A 19,884-nucleotide genomic window follows, 5' to 3' on the forward strand; every position below is an offset into this window, starting at 1 on the left:
TAGGCCCCTATGGAAAAGTATTTTAGTTACTGCCATTAAATGGCTCTGTGGTTAATTCCAGCTACAGAAGCAAACGATCAGCACAATCACATGACAATTGGAGCATGTGAATGGCACAGGACCTTTATATCAAATAGCCCTAAAAGGATGTGTTTACTACAAATGCCCAATCTTTTTCAGGAAGATTTAACCAAATAAATAAAAAAGGGATGACGCAGCAGAGAGATGCTCAGTTTGTCAGACCACTTCTGAGCATTCACCTGGAACCTTGCAGAAACAAGGCTTGGCTTTTAGCTATAGATACAGAATAAATAAATTTAAAAAAGTAAAAAAAGATATATAGATTTATAATTTATCTGAATATAAATTATTTTCCTTGGTATCCAATCTCCTGTAGCCATCCTGAGATGTGAGTACCGTCATTTGATAATTATGTATTTACTAGCTTGCTATCATTAGAGGCCACAGGATATAGAGGATTCAGGGGGAAATTTACTAAAGGAAATTTGTAAAAAAATAGGTGTATTTGTATCCAGAAATACACTTATTTTTGACATTTACTATCCCGAAAATACGGCAATTCGTAGTCGTATTGATGTGCTATCAATACGAATAGCCGTATTTTCAGGATAGTAAATGTCAAAAATAAGTGTATTTCTGGATACAAATACACCTATTTTTTTACAAATTTCCTTTAGTAAATTTCCCCCTAAATGTATGAAACTGTGGATAAAGTGCCCATGTTAACCAATCAGCTGTGCTGTATAATTTTGTAGAATGCAAATGATAAATGTTACTTCAGTGCTAATTGGTTGCCACGGGCAACTTCTGCACTCTTATAACAGCTTTATACATTTACCCCCCAGATTGATAAAAAAAAAAAAAATTATAAAAATTGTCCCCTTTAATAAATAGTTCACACTGCAGTTTGAGTATTTTCATTGGAAACTCCAAATCTAAAGATTTATCTGACTACCAATCCAATATTGAACCAAGTTTATATATTCAAATGAGCCCACAAATAATTAGTTGCTACATTTCCTTTAACTTTCCAATTCTCTGAAATAGTTTTCCTAGAATAATTTAATCTCTCCACCTTGTGTCACATTTGCGTTAAAAAATTAAGAACACCCGTCAGCTGACTGCTACACATCAATCTGTCAATACATACATACAACATTTCCACCATACCCTGAGGTTTAGAAAATCTGGTGTCCCTACATGAATGTTACACGTGTAGACAACACCTGTTCCCCCCAACATTCCATTAACAGGAAAGTTTTTAACATGGAAAAATAAAGGCAAAGACCCATGTTATGCATAATCCGTCGAGGCTTTGTATCAAAGAAGAATGCAACTCTGATACCGTATAGCACATACAGAATGCAAACGCCAATATTAATTCAGTGCTATCGAAGACCCAGACATGCTCAGCCATGTATTATGCCTTATGGTGACCACAAGTAAAACACGCCTGGCTAGGAGACACAGAACTCAGTCCAAGAAGTTCTGTCAAGATTATATATATATATATATTATATATATCTCTGTTATACGGAAAGCAGATCAACATCCTAATGTTTGTAGTTGCTTGGAAGATCTATGCGAGTCTTGAGTAACCCATTGCAAATTTAACCTTCAGACTAAAAAAGGGGTATTTTTTTACTAAACAGCAGGTGTTCAAATGTATAAGTTATGATATTGTTCCCAAAGAGCTAAATTGGTAGGAAGCTTCCTAGGTCTCCTTGAATGCAGATTTCAGACCTCTGCTCTTTGATGCCAGGCTCTCCAATCTACCAAATATTGGCATTGACCACTAGATGCAAAGCAGTAGTATTAATTAAATCAGATAGACCACCTTTAACTTTACGTATGTTTAACACACTTCCAAGCAACTCCATACATTGGATGCCGGCATTCAACATCAGAGCCATTATTATTACACACGGCAATAACAAGAGGAAAACTATAACTAAAATATAAGCTGCGCCCAAGTTAATGAGGATCTTCTTACATTCATAGCTATAGGTGTACCCGTTTACATACATCGTTATCACATGTGTTGTTCTTCAGGAAACAGAGTGGAAAGTTGTGTTAAGGCAGACACAGGCGAACTACAGCTTTCTTATCTGCCGTTAAACTACAAACCCCCAGTGCTTGCAGGGCATGCTTGGTCATGTAGTTCAATAGCAGCTAGAGAGTCACAGGTAGCAAAAGCCTGTGCTAAGGTATTCAGACTTTTACACATCACTGTAATACTGCAAATATTTTAGCTATAGTTTCCCTTTTAGCCCCTCCTATCAGAAAGACCAGGTACCCGCTGGCAGCACGGCATCTGTAAGTCATTGCCCCTCTGCCAACAATAAACATTAGATAAAACCCAAGTGACATTTCACCATGCTTTCCCATGCAGTTCCACTGATTTTGGCAACAAGATGTTTCTTAGATCAGTTCGGTCATTTTTTTTTTCTTTTAAATACTTTGTTTTCATAAAAAATTCCAACCCTCCTCCACAAAAATAAAATGCAAAGTGTGCGTGGATACAAATAAAACAGTGGTGCGACAATCTGATGTTACGTTCCTAATGGAAGATATGTGATGTTTCCCTCTTGGTCCAAACAGACTTCTGCTTTGCCCATGGTCTCCTGCTTGGCCATGTTAGCAGGTGCAGCCCTCGTGGTACCAGTGTCCCTTTGTGGTAGTGTCCTTTCTGACATTAATTTCAGGTTATCAAAGTTCAAGACTCTTTTCTGTTTGGTTAGAGTGTTCTTGGATGGGAGTTCTAAACGGTCAAGCTTGGTGGAAACACTCCTGCATGTGTCGCCTGGAGAAGGCTGATCGGCCTCATCACTACCCTGGGCTGATTCATCTGTAATTTGGGTCTTTGAGTCACTGTTTTCCTCATCAATTGGACTCTCTGTATCATCCTGCTCAGTATCAGATTCTCCTTCTTCCTCCAGGGTCAGTTCAAACTGGAACTTGTCTCCTGCTGAGCTACCCCTGTCCAGATCTTGGTCTTCAGGGGGAGGTGACGGACTCTGAGCTATCATGTTCTGATACCACTCTCTATTGTCCTCTAATGTGTCCAAAATTTCCTGGGCATCAGGATGTACCAAGTCTGCCCAAGTCTCCCACAAAGGATGCACAATGTAGTCAATGAAACCCACCTGAAGAGAAAAGCAATGGTAAAGTCTTTAATATAAAATAATATAGCACTCGTACATTACACTCACTGCCTAACTTCCGTCCCAAATTATTTGTTAAAAAGCTGGATATCCAACATTTGCCACCGCTCCCTTAGCCACTACAGTATACTCCATCCCACTGCCCAATTTTATTATTTCCATTGTTTGGTTATAAACCCTAATTTGGTGACTGGGCTACTTAAAATAATATAATAACAAAAAATTAATGAATTAATTAATTATGAACACATATGTATTAAAACTGCTTTCAGGGGCAGACTGCATCCACACTCCACTCAGGATTGCATATGGTATTGTACAACAGATATATTTTGTACTTACAGTAATAAAACAAGCATCCAAGTGCTTGTGCCTAATCGGAAACTAAGCCAGTGGCACAATGCAGAAGGGATTCAGTATTGAATCCCGGCGGTCGGGATCCCGGTGTTCAGAATCCTGACGCCGGAATCCCGACAGCTGAAATGCCGACAAGGGGGGAACGTGGATCGCCCCCCCCCCCTTGCGGGCTCGCTGCGCTCGCCACGCAGCGGGCCCGGTGCCTCGCTATGCTCGGCACACTAATTTATTCTCCCTCCAGGGGTGTCGTGGACACCCCAGGAGGGAGAAAGTGTCGGCATTTCGGCGGTCGGGATTCCGGCATCGGGATTCTGAACGCCGGGATCCCGACCGCCGGGATTGTAACTGCATCCCTGCAGAAGTGGGTGCCATATGACTTGAAACACCTCATTTTTATGGGGTTTTATTTAGGGGCAGTGGTTCCCAAACTTTTTAAAATCACGGCACCTAAGTAGAGCAGAATTTATTTCCAGACACCCCTAAGCCAAAAGTTTCTTACTGTACAACTCAGAATTTTTTTTTTAAGTAAATTGTCTTTATAGGCCATCTTGAGGTTCTGTTATGAGGTGAGGGACAAGATTCACTTCTGTTTGCAAACATATTTTACTATTGGAAGCCACAAGCACTACTTTTGCCTATTAAATTGACCATAAACAAATTGAATTTGTGCTGGACCACCAACCCAGGGCACCCCAGGGTGCCACGGCACACAGTTTGGGGACCACTGGTTTAAGGTATTGTTTGAATGTAACTTTAATCCCTTCAGTGTATTTTTAAGGGTTCACGCCCTCCCCCCCCCAACTGGGTGATATTTTTCAGGGGAGCACTCTCTTAAAAAAAAACAAAAAAAAAAAACTTGGGTCTGGGCAGCGCCGCTGAACATGCTAACAAGGTCACGCCCCACACAGCCAGGGAAAGGAGGCAGGGTTGGGCAGCGGCTGAAGCTGACTGCTGCGTTGATCTCAGCATCACTGCCCCGCAGGAGGGAGTCCAGGCAGTGGCGCTCCGAGAATTTTCCAGGTTTTACCAGTCTGCGCACTGGAGCATAACCCGGAAAATTCTGGGGAGTGCCACTGAATGGGTTAAGGAATGAGAAAATACATGTGCTCATATACATCTAGCCTCATTGCGCATCAAACAGCCCTTCTAGGCATGCCATGCTGTGGTCCGACTCGTTAGTACCAAGTGTATTTTTGTGTGACCCTTTACATTTAAAATGTGTCTTGTACCTGTGATTTTTCAACAGAAGCATTGTGTTTGTCACACATAGGACTGATCTCCATTCCCTTTTCCCGCTCCCGATCACCCTGGTGGAAGAATTCAACAATGATCCGGTCTGTCCACTGGCGATATAGCTCCAATGGTTTCGTGGGATTGCTGAGGTCTGCACAGTGGACCATATTTTGAAGGACCTAAGCAGAGAGAAAAGATATTCACATCTACTCTATCCTCCCAGAATTCTAAACATACATGCACAGAGATCACCAAATCCAAGAATCATCTGATAGAGATCTATCAGATCCTCTTTGCAGTCAGCAGATGGCTGCTGTTTGGCAGTGTGTGCAGTGATCTGCTAATTACACTAATAGAGACTAATGAGATGTGCCTGCTCGGCCTTGGAATGCAGCCAGCTTTACATCCTGAGGATCAGTCGCTGTGTGGCTGAACAGAATAACTCCTAGACAATTCAGTCAAATATAGGTTATTATTCAAACTAATTTAATGTACTTTTGTAAGGACAAGTTCAAAAACTTTGCAAAATCAAAAACAGTTTCCATAAATATATGTAAAAAAGCTGTAAAACATGGCAGAAGCAAAAAGAGTCCCTGGTCCAGAGTAGTATTATTAGCTTGGAGGGGTCCCACCAAGTCTAGGCATAAAGCGCAATACCTGGTTTTGCCAAGGATGCATCTGCTCGAAGTGGTGGCCCCTAAAATACACTGCAGTGGAAAAACCTTCCAGTGCCCTGAACCCAACCCCCCATCCCCCCCCCCCAAAAAAAGTGGACCTAAATGGACAGTTAGTGTGGGAAGGGAGACTGCAATCTGGGATCACGGCTGTCGATCCCCGCCGACAGCCGTGATCCTGTCAGACGGGATTCAATGTCCCACTTGCCGATGGACGCAAAGGGGGCATGGCCGCGAAAACGGCCGTGGATTGTTGATCTTGCGGCCCGGATAATGACAATCCACAGCCGTTATCGCCAGAACGGGTCCAACAGCTTCTGAAGTTGGGCCCGTTCTGCCGTGATCCCGCATCAATGCTGTCGTTGACAGCATTGAATAGGGAGCCGCCGCTATTTCCCACATCAGAAATAGCGGTGGCACATTGCATACCCCCTTAACTGGCCTCATTATATGTGATAGGTGGTGTCTGATTAGAGACAGCTGGGTGGGTGTACACTGCTGTCCCACAAATGCAGTGCTGCAAAATATAAACGTGCTTTTGTTTGACTAAGGTAGAAAATAACCAATGTTCTGCTAATTGTTTTTATCCCAATAATAGACAACAGCCCCTTTTGTGTTACCTGTATGCGATCAGAGTAATTATCCAGCAGCAGGACTCCCAAGCTGGTCACTTTCTTAGTTTCCACCATAGTCTTCAGGTCAGCCAATAGATTCATGTGTTTGGACATATCTGTAGCCAGTACCTAGAGGAAGAGGGTTCATTTAGCCCACAAAGCCCAAAAATAGAAATCTGGGATCTGTACTATACATAATTCTAAATATACTTAAAATCAACACTGCAACAGAAAAGGTCAATTCCACTAATGAAATTTATATAAAGGTACTGATCTGTACGATGTCACCAATACAGCCACCAGAAAATTTGAATAGCATGTGCACTAAGAACCTCATCTTGATTCCAGAATGGATTGATCATAACAATATTGCAGCGTTCACTATACATATGTTCTTGACTGTGTTTAGTAAGATTCTAGTGCTTCAAGTTTTACCTACAGTATGTTCTAGTTTGTAGTTTACGAGAATATAGTTATGCATTATATAAATTATTTTGGGGACTAAACATTTTACTTTTGTGTACACCATTTCCTGTGCCTTGATGATCACCACAACTATAAGTATCAAATGAAACAAACAAAAACACACACACACGATGATCCCGGATCTGTTATGTTGGTTGGCCATACACACTGAACGATGTTGCGCATAATAAAGCACTATATCATTCAGTGGCAACATCCAGACGCATTGTGTCTCGGTGATACCTTCTTCAAAGGACACAGTGGAGGAAATTTACTAAGATGGGAATTAGACTACACATGTGATGTTGCTATGGGCAACCAATCAGAATATACTTCTTATTTATTTAGCACCCTCTATAAGATAGTAGACAGGATCTGATTGGTTGCCCATAGCAACATCACATGTGAAGTCTAATTCCCATATTAGTACATTTCCCCCAATGTGTCAAACAGGCAGGTGCACGTAGTAGGGCGTACACACCGGCCGATGTGAACGATACATTGGTCCAATCCACCAGATCGGACAACATATATTGATCACAGAATTCTTAAAACTGCATCTTCAGTAGTGAAAATAACGCCAGCCTTACAGAAAAACAAACACTTCAAGGTCACATCCTGAAGGACAAAGAACAGTGATGTAGAGTGACTTAGTGAATATTGTCTTAAAATATGTTCAACCCCCATACAGGATTACCATGGCTCCACAATCCAGAAAGCCCTGTAATATACTGTCCATAAAAATACCAAACTGGCGGCACTACTCTTATGTTTTATTTCCCATTAGCTATACATGTAATATATCAAACAGTGGTTGATTGGGATGGAGAATGCATAGAAATTAAGCAGAAATCTCCCAGTGTGTGGGGATGCTTAGAATGAGGATGACCAGATTTATTCTCTGTTGGTTCATTATTATTTATTTACATTGGGAATTACATTTATTTCTTGGAAATTACATTTTTTATTTAATAAGCACTAAAAATAAGAATATATTTCTTACACACTATAGTCTCAAATGTCTATAATATATATATATATATATATATATATATATATATATATATATATATATATATATATATATATATATATATATATATACACATACATACATATATATACATACATACATACATATACACACACACACACACACACACACACACATATACATACATACATAAATACATACATACATACACACACACACACACTAAACTTAAAAAAAAAAATAGTTTAAGAGTAAGTAAGAGGTGTAGACAGGAAATGGAAGTGACTGCAGTGATGATGTACACAGTGCTTTTATCATTAGGCTGTTTTGGAGTGTACGTTGTCACAATGGGGGTTATTCTAGTCCATTCTTTCTGACAAAATCCTTCTTAGATGGACAAAACCATGTGCACTGCGGGTGGGGCAGATGTAGCTTGTGCAGAGAGAATTAGATTTGGGTGGGGTTTTTCTTCAAAGTGAGATCTATATTGAAGTGTAAAATCATGCAGTCAGTATTTTCCCTGCACAGAAACAAAATAACTCACCCAAATCTAATTCTCTCTGTACATGTTACATCTGTCCCCCTGCAGTGCACATGGTTTTGTCCATCTAAGAAGGATTTTGTCAGAAAGAATGAACTAGAATAAACCCCAATGTTATTCTATAATTGATACTGTTTATTTTGATAGTTATTCTATCCTACAACATTTCACTTCCTATAATTGTTAAGATACATATTGGAAACAATATCTAATAATACCAAATGAACAGGAATTTTAACTCAAAAGAACTTTTTGGTTAAGTAGAGGTTACGTGTCACAAAATGTATTGTTTCATTAAAGATAAAATCACATCCGCTATCTGTATCATATGAGAGCCCCCATGCGGGTGACCCCACATTGTCTTTATACTGTAGTAATGTTAGCTATGTAAATAATATTACATCTATGATAACAAGCCATTTCACTGTTAGGGATTAGCCTATTAGATCATGTTAATTAATAAATCTTGTGTCACTTGCATTCAGTATATGAGGTGAACACTGGCCATAACTAGGTATTTACTGCAGGCTTGAATGATCTAGCGATAGTGATGCATGGGACTGAGCATCGCCATCAGAGCATACACACTGAGCGATTTGTGCTTAATGTCTAAGCGATCTAACCAGATTGCTTAGAAATAAAGCTTAAATCTCCCTGTGTGTATGCCCTATTAAGAGTATGCAAGTGCCCATGTAAGGAAACCTAGATTATCCTATAGATGTCCATAAGTTTGTGTTGCAGAAGACAATCAAGCATGGCCATGTTTGGCTTTGGGTATGATTTTATCTTAGTATATAAATATAATAATTTGTTTAATATTTTCCCATCAGTCATATGTTTTCAATGTAATATATGTTGACTAATACAAACACACACACACACACACACACACACACACACACACTATAAAGCATAGTATTACAGAACAGAACAAAACACTGGGGCACAAATCCAATCACTCATTTAGCCTTCTCCGGGCAGACCTGACTTGTTTAATAATTAATACATGATAAAGGCATGAACACAGAATAACTCATTCATCTATATATATTTATCTATCTATCTATTCTACCATCACATCTTATTAAAGTTGAAAAAAAAAAAATTCTGAATCCCATAAAAGGGGGAAAAAAAATACTCGATAAAAGTAATAGAACCTGATGCACTGTATTCATCATTATACTTTCCAGAATAAAATGACCACTCACAGCATCTGTTTCTACCCCTGTAACTGTGGAAGCCTAGCGGATGTGTGACCTGTGTCAGCCTACATAACTATGTAATACATGCTCTGCACTAAACAAATTCATTAGAGTTTTAAAAGTTCATAGTTTTTAACACTGACCAATCACAGGGATCATATGCAGACAGAATGCATGCATTGAGAAGGAACTGCAATTCCTATGCAGGTACCTTTATTTTCCTTTAGTTTATCCTCCTGTATTAGTCAGGCTAAGCTGAATGAATATATGTAAATAACTTTAACAGGACACAGGATACGCATATTCTCATTTGAATATGAGACTATGAGACTTTTGGATGTGTGATCCCAGACATACCATGTCAATGACCATTTTCCTTAATGTTTGCCGCTGCTTCTTGGTCAAATTTTGGAATATGTCACAGTTCTCTTCTTGGAGGAGCTTAAATCCTACTGCAAGATGGTGGTTCTCTAGGACAGATGCATCATTGTACATCAATGCCAGCTCAGAGTCTGAAATAAAAAATAAAACAAATATAAATGAGGAGGTACACAATAGAATAGAGAATTATAGACTAGCCGACTAACGGCGCCAGGTAGGCAGAAGGGCCCTTCTGAGTGGTATCTTTATAAAACAATCATGTTGCGCGTATATGGCTTTAGTGTAAGAAAATAGCATACATAAGCATTTGTGAGAAAGGAAGTCTGTGTCATCCTCTACAAAGACACTGAAGGAGCGATGTATCAAACCTTTCAAAGAGAAAGTGAAGAAACAATGCATAGCTTCCATTAACCTAGCACAGGAGGTGACAATTATAGAAGCAGATTGCCATTCCATAGGTTATGTAAAATAAAGGATATCTAGAATCATTTGCTATTGGCAACTTCTCCACGATCTCTAGGAAAGATCTGAGACATCTCCACAAGAGAGTGAAAGCAATGTGAAAAAGTAATCTTGGAAGCCCCACTTTGAAAATCTTGCACTTATTAGAATTTGGTCCAAGTGATAGATTATATATAATCACAACACTTTTGTTGGTAAGCTGCTCAATCAGAGGTGTGTCACTCAGGTGCCAAAAGGGAGGGGTAATTCTGTCTACGAAAAAAACATGTTGTATCCCAATTGCAGATAGTACAGAGATCTTGGTTGCACATATCTGCAGATATAGGGCTAAGCCCCCAGGCCGTACGTCAAGGCATCTCTGTCACTGGGGGTCCCTAATACTGGGTATGGGTCTGGGGTGTGGGCCCCCAACATGCCGACACAGGCTGAGTACTCCAGGGCAGCACACAAATGAAAATTAGTAGGGGTTAATAAGAAGCACATAAGTGCTATGTAGGGAGGTGAAGGTGTGATTAAAATAAAAAATATATACAATGTGATAGGAGAAAATAAGTATTAATAAAGTGTTAGGGTGTGCTAACCTGGAGCAGACCAGCCCTACCAACACAGGGGGCACCACACTCCCAAACCCATCCCATTAACAGTACCATATATGTCTGGGCTTAATAGCCCAGTGTAAGGCCACATGATAATGGTATATATATATATATATATATATATATATATATATATATCTATCTATCTCCTTCCCAAGAAAGGCACTCCAACACAACATAAATAATCAAAGAAGCTTGTATCTGTTGGTGTGGATACATAACCTGATAATGGGGCTGTGTCCCCGAAAATACTGGTATTTGGTAATGTCCACGTTGCCAAACTAAAAGCTTCTTTGATTATTTATGCTGTGTTGGATTGCCTTTTTGGGAAGGATTTATTGAAGATTTTAAAGTGCACCCAATCAAAGTTGGAGTCTAAGGACAGAGTGCCGGCATATTGCAGGATAGATAGATGTGTGTGTGTGTGTGTGTGTATAATCATTCCCCCTTCATAATGCATTTCACACAATACACTGCATCCTTTTTACATACAGCCATGGCCAAACGTTTTGAGAGGTATTGGTTTTCAAAGTTTGCTTTTAGACCTTTTAGTCAGATGTTACTGAATAACGTATACTGAAGAAAAAAATGAAAGCATTTCAGAAGTGCCAAATACTTTTATTGAAAAATCACATTAAGTTTATTCAAAGATTATATATATATATATTTATATTGTTGTCCTGTCATGCTGTCAATCAACTTCTGGCCCACATACTGACTGATAGCTGCCCATTCTTGCCTAATCAATGCCGGGAGTTTGTCAGAATTTATGGGGTTTTGTTTGTGCACCAGCCTCTTGAGTATTGATCTGAATGGGATTAAGGTCTGGGGAGTTCCTGACCATGGACCAAAACTGTAAAGGATTGGTTTCCTGAGCCACTTAGTTATCACTTTTGCCTTATAGTAAATTGCTCCATCATGCTGGAAAGGCTTTGTTCATCACCAAACGGTTCAAGGATGGTTTGGAGAAGTTTCTCCTGGAGGGGATTTTGGTTCCATTCTTTACTGATGGATTTGTTTGGAGGCAAAATTGTGAGAAAGACCACTCCCTTGGTTGAGACACAACCCCACACATAAATGATCTCCGGATGCGTTACTGTTGGTATGACACAGGACTACTGGTAGCGCTCACTTTTCCTTCACCAGACAAGTATTTTGCAAGATGCACCAAACAATCAAAAAGAGGATTCATTAGAGACAAAGTGGCAGATGCACTAAGCTTCAAAAGTGATAAAATGGAGAGTGATCAACAGCCAGCCAATCAGCTCTTACCTGCCATGTTACAGACTGTGTTTGAAAAATGTCAGACAGGAGCGGATTGGCTGTCTGTATATCACTCTCCATTTTATCTCTTTTGAAGCTTAGTGCATCTGGCCCAATTAATTACTTTCCCCAGTAGTCCTATCCCTGTACACTTTGTCGAATATCAGTCTGTTTTTTCTTGGAGAAAAGTGGCCTTATTGCTGCCCTTCTTGACACCAGACCATCCTTCAAATTTCTTCATCTCAATGTGCATGCAGAGGCACTCACACATGCCTGCTGTAATTCCTGGGCAAGCTCTGCAGTGGAATTAACTTTAGGTGAGGGTCCTGGCCCTAACTGGACGTTCTTGGGCACCCTGAAGCCTTCTTCACAACTATTGAGCATCTCCTGTTGGAAGTTCCTGATGATACGATAAATGTTTGGTGAGTTGCAATCTTACGTACAGCAATATCTTTGCCTGTATGCCCTTTTTGTAAAAAGCAATGATGTCTGCACATGTTTCCTTGCAGTTAACCATGGCTAACAAAAGAAGAACAATGATTTTAAGCAGCACCGTCCTTCGAAAGCTTCAAGTCTCAACTGTGTTAATGAGAGCATCACTGATATGTCGTCAGCTGGTTCTTTTGTGGCAAGGCTGAAATGCAGTGGAAATGCTGTTTTTGGGATTAAGTTCATTGCCACGGCAAAGAGACTTTACAATTAATTGCACTTCATCTGATCGATCTCCATGACATTCTGCAGTATATGCAAATTACCATCATAAAAACAGAGGCAGGAAACTTTGTGAAACAAATACCTGTGTCATTTTTAAAACTTTTGGCAATGGCTGTAATTTCTCAAGAAATGTAAACAGAGACCAGTGACAATTTTATTAAGCTGGGTACAAACTATGCGGTGCATGGCACTGCAAATATTGTTCGATACTGGCGGTGCTCCCGGATGAAGGATGTAGCACATATACACTGAACGAGATAGTTAACGATATTGTTCAGACATCACCAGGACCCCTGCTCAACATGCAGTCCTTGATGATGATGTAGTCAGATTTGGATGAATTTTCATACCACAGGGGAATATTAATGACCTGCAGGAGCATTAATCATTTACGATATTGTGTGTACACACTAGACGATGTACACGATAATATGGTTACAAAATATTGTCTAGCGCGTAAACAGCTTTACTCTCTGTACCACCAGATTCCTATGCACAAGAGATGTTGAAACCGAGACACGTGTCATATATGCCATGTAGCATGTTGTAGGCATTTGAGACTAAAACAGTTTACAGTAAAGGAAAAGAGCTTTGCATCACGTGCATGCAATGAAGAATAACTTATGCTGTCATAAGGGAATCTGGATACAATTGTGAATGTAAACATTTATGATTTTGGATCTGCTTGTACTTTATATTATGGGCTTAATTAAACAGAAGTTCCAGATACACACAATGAACAGTTTGATACAAATTTTGACATAAAAGAAATCTAAGAATGAAGCTTACATTTGCTACAGAAATAAAAACGCCATACACACGTAAAGCAGCCCCACTACTAGATTAGTCCACAGCACAGCATCCCAATACCTAAACTTACATGTAAAGACAAAGGCCGAGGCTGTTATAATTAACAATATTGGCCACTGGTCCCGATATTGCATGTAAAAACTGAACGATATTTGTAAACTACATCATTCAGTGATGTCACCGTGACGCGCTGAACAGGCAGATCGTTTGGCTATATAGCCAAATTGACCTGCATGTGAAAACTTCTTCTATCGATAACGACGGGTGGGAGCACACATCGTTAACAATATTGAGTGTACACACTAGACTGTATTGTGAACATTATCCCACAGAAGGCCCTTTCAAGTGATCTTGTTCTAAATATCCTCTAGTGCAGTGGTTCCCTTCCCAACCTGGGGCACTTGTACCCCCTGGGAGTAAGCTGCAGACCAGTTGGGGATACTTAAAAATAATACTGGTAATTGAGGAAGAAAAAGAAGTCTCCAAAATGCTGAGAAGATGAAACGCTTCCGTCTGCAGAATCGTCAATGCATCCTCATGCTTTTGTCTGACCAGTAATCCACTGGGAGCTACCTGCGCTGCCCCCAGACATCAGTGACTATCTGCTCCGCTCTGAGCGAGGTGGAGTAATCAGCAGCCTTACTCCTACAGGTGTTAGCAGTAACCTGAGGAGCAGTACACAGCCTATGGCTAGACACAGATGGACCTGATTCCTGACCACACATTACTCCTTAATATAAGGACATTCCGCTCACTTCTACTCCACTGGTAAGTACTGTGGATATTTGAAATGAGAGGAGGGGGTACTCATAAATGAAAATCCTAATCAAGGGGCACGGGTTAGAAAAAAAAGGATGGGAACCAGAGCTATAGTGTGTATGGGGCTTAAGCCACAGGCCCCACTAGATATCTTGATAAAACTTGTATAATGAGAGCAAAGCTTACAGCTCCTACTGACACAGCCGATACAGGCAAACTGTAGAACTTCAGCTGCAACTTGTGATGGACTATTTCACGGCTGAGATGTGAGAACCAGACATATCTGAACATATTTTTCAAAAGAAGGAACTTCGGGTATGGCATTTACACAGCCACCCACCAGTGTTTTACATAAAGAAACAGAGAGACTATTTAACCCTAATGTGGCCTTGGATTTCAGGGCATAATCACTTACTCTGCTCAATATATGAAGAGTTCCAGGCTTAAAGCCACAGTATTTTTGATGCTGATTGTATGCGGCATAGATAGAGTACCTTGGTCCGTGCACAGTCTACCAATAAATGCTCAGCTGCATGACATCAGCAATGTGTACAAATCTGAATCAGGCTCTAGGTCATTTGGATGTAGCCTTATTACCTGTGTCACAATGAATGTAAACAGATTGCCCACATACACAGGATGAAACCATTTGGCGTTCAAGCATTTCTTATCTTAACAAAGAACATCAAAGGGAGTAGGAGCGCCTAGGTTGCCTTGTGGAAAATCAGACCCTGATACTGAAAATGCCATGTAAATTGAATTATCCAGAAGTCCATTCTGCTTTGGAATAAGTATATACGTCAGTACAGAGTGTGTGTGTGTGTGTGTGTGTGTGTGTGTGTGTGTGTGTGTGTGTGTGTGTGTGTGTGTGTGTGTGTGTGTGTGTGTGTGTGCTTTGGGTATATAACAGCTGACGCCTGAATGGATACAGATCACGGAGCTACATAGGTCATGTCACATATATCATTATTAGCCATCCCCGTGTCCCCACTTACTGGTATTTATAAGAAACTGATTTGACACTCCAGGGTGATCCACATCATGGATAGCACTAGCAAAGATTGCAGCCATGATTTCTAGATCAGTGAACACAGCCTGTAAAAGCAAAAAATAATCATTCATTTATAATGCAAAATACCACTCTCTTGCAAACCCTACTCTGGCTCCACTTTACCTTCAAAATACAATTCAAGCTGAACAGGTTATCTTATCAATCACACAGCTTATACCCCTTCCCCTCTCTGGGCAGTATTCAATGAGAAAAATTTGCAGTGTTTTATGGCGAGTTTGTGCTATTTTCGCGTTGGAAGGAGCATTTTGCTCTCCAAAAGTGAACCACCCTATTCAATGTGATATTTTCGCCGTCTTTTTAAGTGATTTTCGCCGTGTCTCTCCGTGTAGCAATTCTCCATCTTTTCATGGAGAACTGGAATGTAAACTTTTAAACTAAAAGGTTTTTTTTTTAATTTTGGTGTCAAAAAATCTGGATTTTCTTTCTGTGAAGTGGCATGTTATTTTTATTCATGTGCTCATAACACATGAATATACAGGTTGAGTATCCCGTATCCAAAATGCTCGGGACCAGGAGAATTTTGGATAACGGATTATTCCGTATTTCGGAATATTTTAATATTTCAATGATGTATTTTGAAGTATCTTGCATTTATGCTGTGTAAACACATAATATACACACAAATATATTTTATTACCACATAAAATACACACAAACATATTTTAATTGTTCAAAAAACAAGGTTTCAAAACGTGAAACAAAATGTGTGTACTATCTCAGCACTGAATTTGAATGCCAAGCAATCATTGTCTTGCACATATATAGTGCCAGTTACATATCATGTCCCCAGTGATGCTGTTACATATGTCCCCAGTGAGTTTTTAGCAAAATAAAATGTTTTTTTCACTTTCTGGAATGTCCGTATTTCGGAATAATTCGGATAACGGATATTCGGATACGGGATACTCGACCTGTATATTTAATTAAAATTTTTTTTTTTTTTTTTTTTTTTACACAGAGCAGCCAGCAGGGGGCCGGAGCTCTTGAGCCGCTCATTAGATATTCATATATTCACTGCACCTGATCATTACATATGCACGATCGGGTGCAGTGAATGCCTGGGTCCCGGCATACGATGGTATGCGATGCGATGTTAGCCGATGTTATACAATTTTAAATTGTATACCATTGATTGTATGCCATATACAATGGTATACGATTTTAAATTGTATAAGCACCCTAACGGGTGTTTTCAATGGTAAATGTGCCCCCTATAAGATAAATAATTGTATAAGCACCGTAATAGGTGCTTACAATGTTAAAAGCACCCCCACGCCACCCGTACTATCAACGCCAACCCGAAGCGTGGCGAGTGCAGCGAGCCCGCGAGGGGTGGTGGTACGCGTCCTCCGACCTTTTCATACCCCCACTACCCAAGTGGAGTTGATTTTATATAGTGTGGTGAGCCACCGAGCCCCGCAAGGGGACGCGGAATACATGTGAAGTAATGCGCATGCGCTCGCCACGATTCGGGCTCGGTGGCTCGCCACACTATATAAAATCAATTCCACGCTGACGTGGATAGTGGGGGTATGAAAAGGTCGAAGGATGCGTACCGCCGCCCCTCGCGGGCTCGCTGCGCTCCCCACGCTTCGGGTTGGCGTTGATAGTGGCGGTGGCATGGGGGTGCATTTAACATTGTAAGCACCTATTAAGGTGCATATACAATTAAAAATTGTATAGGGGGACCATTTAACATTGAAAAAAACCATTAGGGTGCTTATACAATTTAAAATCGCATCGCATTGTATGCCATATACAATGGTATACAATTTTAAATTGAATACAATGCCATACGACTGAATATCGTGGGCGCCGTGCTAGGAAACAAGTACCGTGTAATAATATACACTACTGGTTATGTGGGCTGAACAATTCATCTCCGATGCAGTTTACATGTGTGAATGGTAAAAAACAGAGACGAAATTTCCTAACCCGCAATGTAGTGTTCATTCTAGTACCTGCTATCTTTGGAAACCCATGCAGTTCCTCTTCCCTGACTGGGGTGTCGCTGTCTGCTGCGATGTTTTTAACAAAATTCTGGTTTGCATATCAGTGCTGATACACAGACCACACTGTGCTAGAAGCACTACAGCAGACAGCGACACCCCAGGCAGGAAGAGGAACTGCATGGGGTTTTCAAAGATGGAGGGTGCTAGAATGAACACTACGCAATGTGTGGGCACTGGCATCATTTTTATGAAACGGCAGTTTGTTTTTCCCTTAAAACATTACCGCTTTAAATCTAGCTGCAAGTTTGCAGAAACCACAGGCTATTAGTCATGGGCTCACTAACTAATAAGTGACAGCAACCAGACACCTTAATTCACTGTTTGATTGCTATGTAGCCAAGCAAATTGTGCAACAGGGTATGGGTCATAGCATCGATACTATGAAGGTCAACATACATTAGGTCGACAGTCAAAAGGTCAACATGAGCTTTTCACAATTTTTTTTGGTCCCGAATTTCGACGTAAGTTGACATGGACTCCATACCATACCACATCATACCATATAGCTCGCTGAGCTCGGCACACAATACTATTCTACGTCCACGCCCTAGTGCACAGATGGGGAACCTTTGGCCCTCCAGCCGTTGTTCAACAGGGAATGCTGGGATGTGCAGTTCAACAACAGCTGGAGGGAAGAAGGTTCCCCATCCCTGCCCTAGTGTTTTGGGAAAAAATGTGAAAAATGCATGTCAGTCTTTTGACTGTGGATTCCCAATTGTCCTACGGGTGACAATTGGGAGTCTGCAGTTTCCCAAAGTTCCCCTTATAAACAGACAATCTTTAAAAAGGCAAAATGGATAGATGCAAATCACTACATCTTTTTTAAAGACTAATCCGGTACTTAAGTAATATCTGGGCTCCCGTTTTTCTTATGAGACCGCGTCCCCTCGCCACGCTTCGGGCACGGTGGCACGCTGCGCTCGCCACACTATATAAAATCAACTCCATGCGTAGTTGGATAGTAGGGGTATGAAAAAATGGGGTGCATTTAATATGGGAGCCCAGATAATACATAAGTACCACTAATCCTTATTCAGAACTACACCATCATCCAAGTAACAAATAGGCTCAGAAACAGGGGAAAGATAACATTTTGAAAAGTGGTAGCACCATAGCTCCTAGTATAAGGACAATGACTAATCTCCAATCTGAAATAGTAATATGATTCAGCTTAATAAACTTCAAAAAGTATATAACCTGTATCAAGATTAGAGGGTGCAGCACTGATACCACTTGTGAAAAGCACCGATTGTAGTTTTGCATATTATCAACAACATTCCCTCTTTCAAAAAAAGATATATTGCCTTTAGCACCAGGGGCTGAGATCTAGGTGGAGGTGCCGTCGCAGGTTTTGGAGATTTGCTCCATTGCCTATGGGACAGTGACCAATTATATCAGAGATTGAGTTGCCATACAGTATAGCTATTGTCACATTCATTCAGCTGGACAAAGGGATTTACTGCCAATTGACTCCTATACTATTTTAGGTCATCTCTATTGCAGTTTCAATTAACACAAAGTTTAATGAGTACACTGTCTGTTTGGTGTCTTTTGTTAAAGTCACTCTGCATAATGTTTCATTGTGTCTTTCCTGGCAAGCCAATGCCCACTGCCAGCCAGGCCACCCCTTTCTTTGTTTCTTTATAAACTACATATGATGATGGGGGGGGGAGGGGGAGTAGGGATCATTTTTGATTGTTCGCACTGGGAGCTAAACTGTCTAGAAAATACCCTGACTAGCATCAGAATTAAGCATGTGCCCGACCCCTACTGTGGCCCCTTCATGCCCAAGTCTGACACTGGCATCAATGTGCATGTGACCAAGCATACACAGGTATCCTCAATACTGCATAGAAGCTTATAACTTTAAATGTTGCTTTCAAATAATGTTTTGGTACTTCTTTACTTTCACGGCGCCACTAGATCAGAAATCGCGGTCATCGCGGGCATTGAATGCACTTAAAAACGGCCGCGACGCGACCGACGCGATGCCCGCGATTTCCCATAGAGATCAATGTTAAATTTCTCAATGGACCCGATTTGACTGTTAAATGCCTCAATTGTCACGATTTTTCCATAGGAAACAATGTTAAATGGCCCACAGAGGCCAAATAGTCACCGTAAAGTGTGAAATGGCCCCCACATTTTTTAACGCCACCCCACGATCAACGCGAACCCGAAGCGTGGCGAGCGCAGCGAGCCCGCGAGGGGCGGCGGTACGCGTCCTACGACCTTTTCATGCCCTACTATCCACTAGGGCGTGGAGTGAGAATAGAATAGTGTGGCGAGCGCAGCGAGCCACCGAGCCCGAAGCGTGGCGAGCGCAGCGAGCCCCGCGAGGGGACGAGGATACCTGTGAAGCCCGCGAAGGGACGCGTTTACCTGTGAAGGTATCCGCGTCCGCTCGCCACGCTTCGGGCTCGGTGGCTCGCTGCGCTCGCCACACTATTCTATTCTCACTCCACGCCCTAGTGGATAGTAGGGCATGAAAAGGTCGTAGGACGCATACCGCCGCCCCTCGCGGGCTCGCTGCGCTCGCCACGCTTCGGG

At 41.0% G+C, this 19,884-nt stretch overlaps 1 protein-coding gene across 7 annotated transcripts in view; it reads right to left on the reverse strand.

Moving 5' to 3' along the window:
• Window positions 1–650: 650 nt before the first annotated feature.
• Window positions 651–19,884, reverse strand: part of PDE4C (phosphodiesterase 4C) — a 652,796-nt gene continuing 633,562 nt past the window's right edge. For 5 of the 7 annotated variants that reach the window (XM_083179233.1, XM_083179234.1, XM_083179236.1 and 2 more), the window contains 5 exons: window positions 15,246–15,345; window positions 9,623–9,777; window positions 6,070–6,192; window positions 4,772–4,954; window positions 651–3,167 (listed from right to left, as the gene is read on the reverse strand). In XM_083179233.1, coding sequence (XP_083035359.1) covers window positions 2,574–3,167; window positions 4,772–4,954; window positions 6,070–6,192; window positions 9,623–9,777; window positions 15,246–15,345 — 1,155 coding nt within the window. In that variant the 3' untranslated portion in view covers window positions 651–2,573. The remainder of the gene's footprint in view (window positions 3,168–4,771; window positions 4,955–6,069; window positions 6,193–9,622; window positions 9,778–15,245; window positions 15,346–19,884) is intronic. The other 2 variants (XM_083179239.1, XM_083179238.1) reach the window with 1 other exon arrangement.

The sequence above is a fragment of the Crinia signifera genome, chromosome 1, assembly GCF_055691185.1.
Source record: "Crinia signifera chromosome 1, ASM5569118v1, whole genome shotgun sequence".
NCBI classification, from domain to species: Eukaryota; Metazoa; Chordata; class Amphibia; order Anura; family Myobatrachidae; genus Crinia; species Crinia signifera.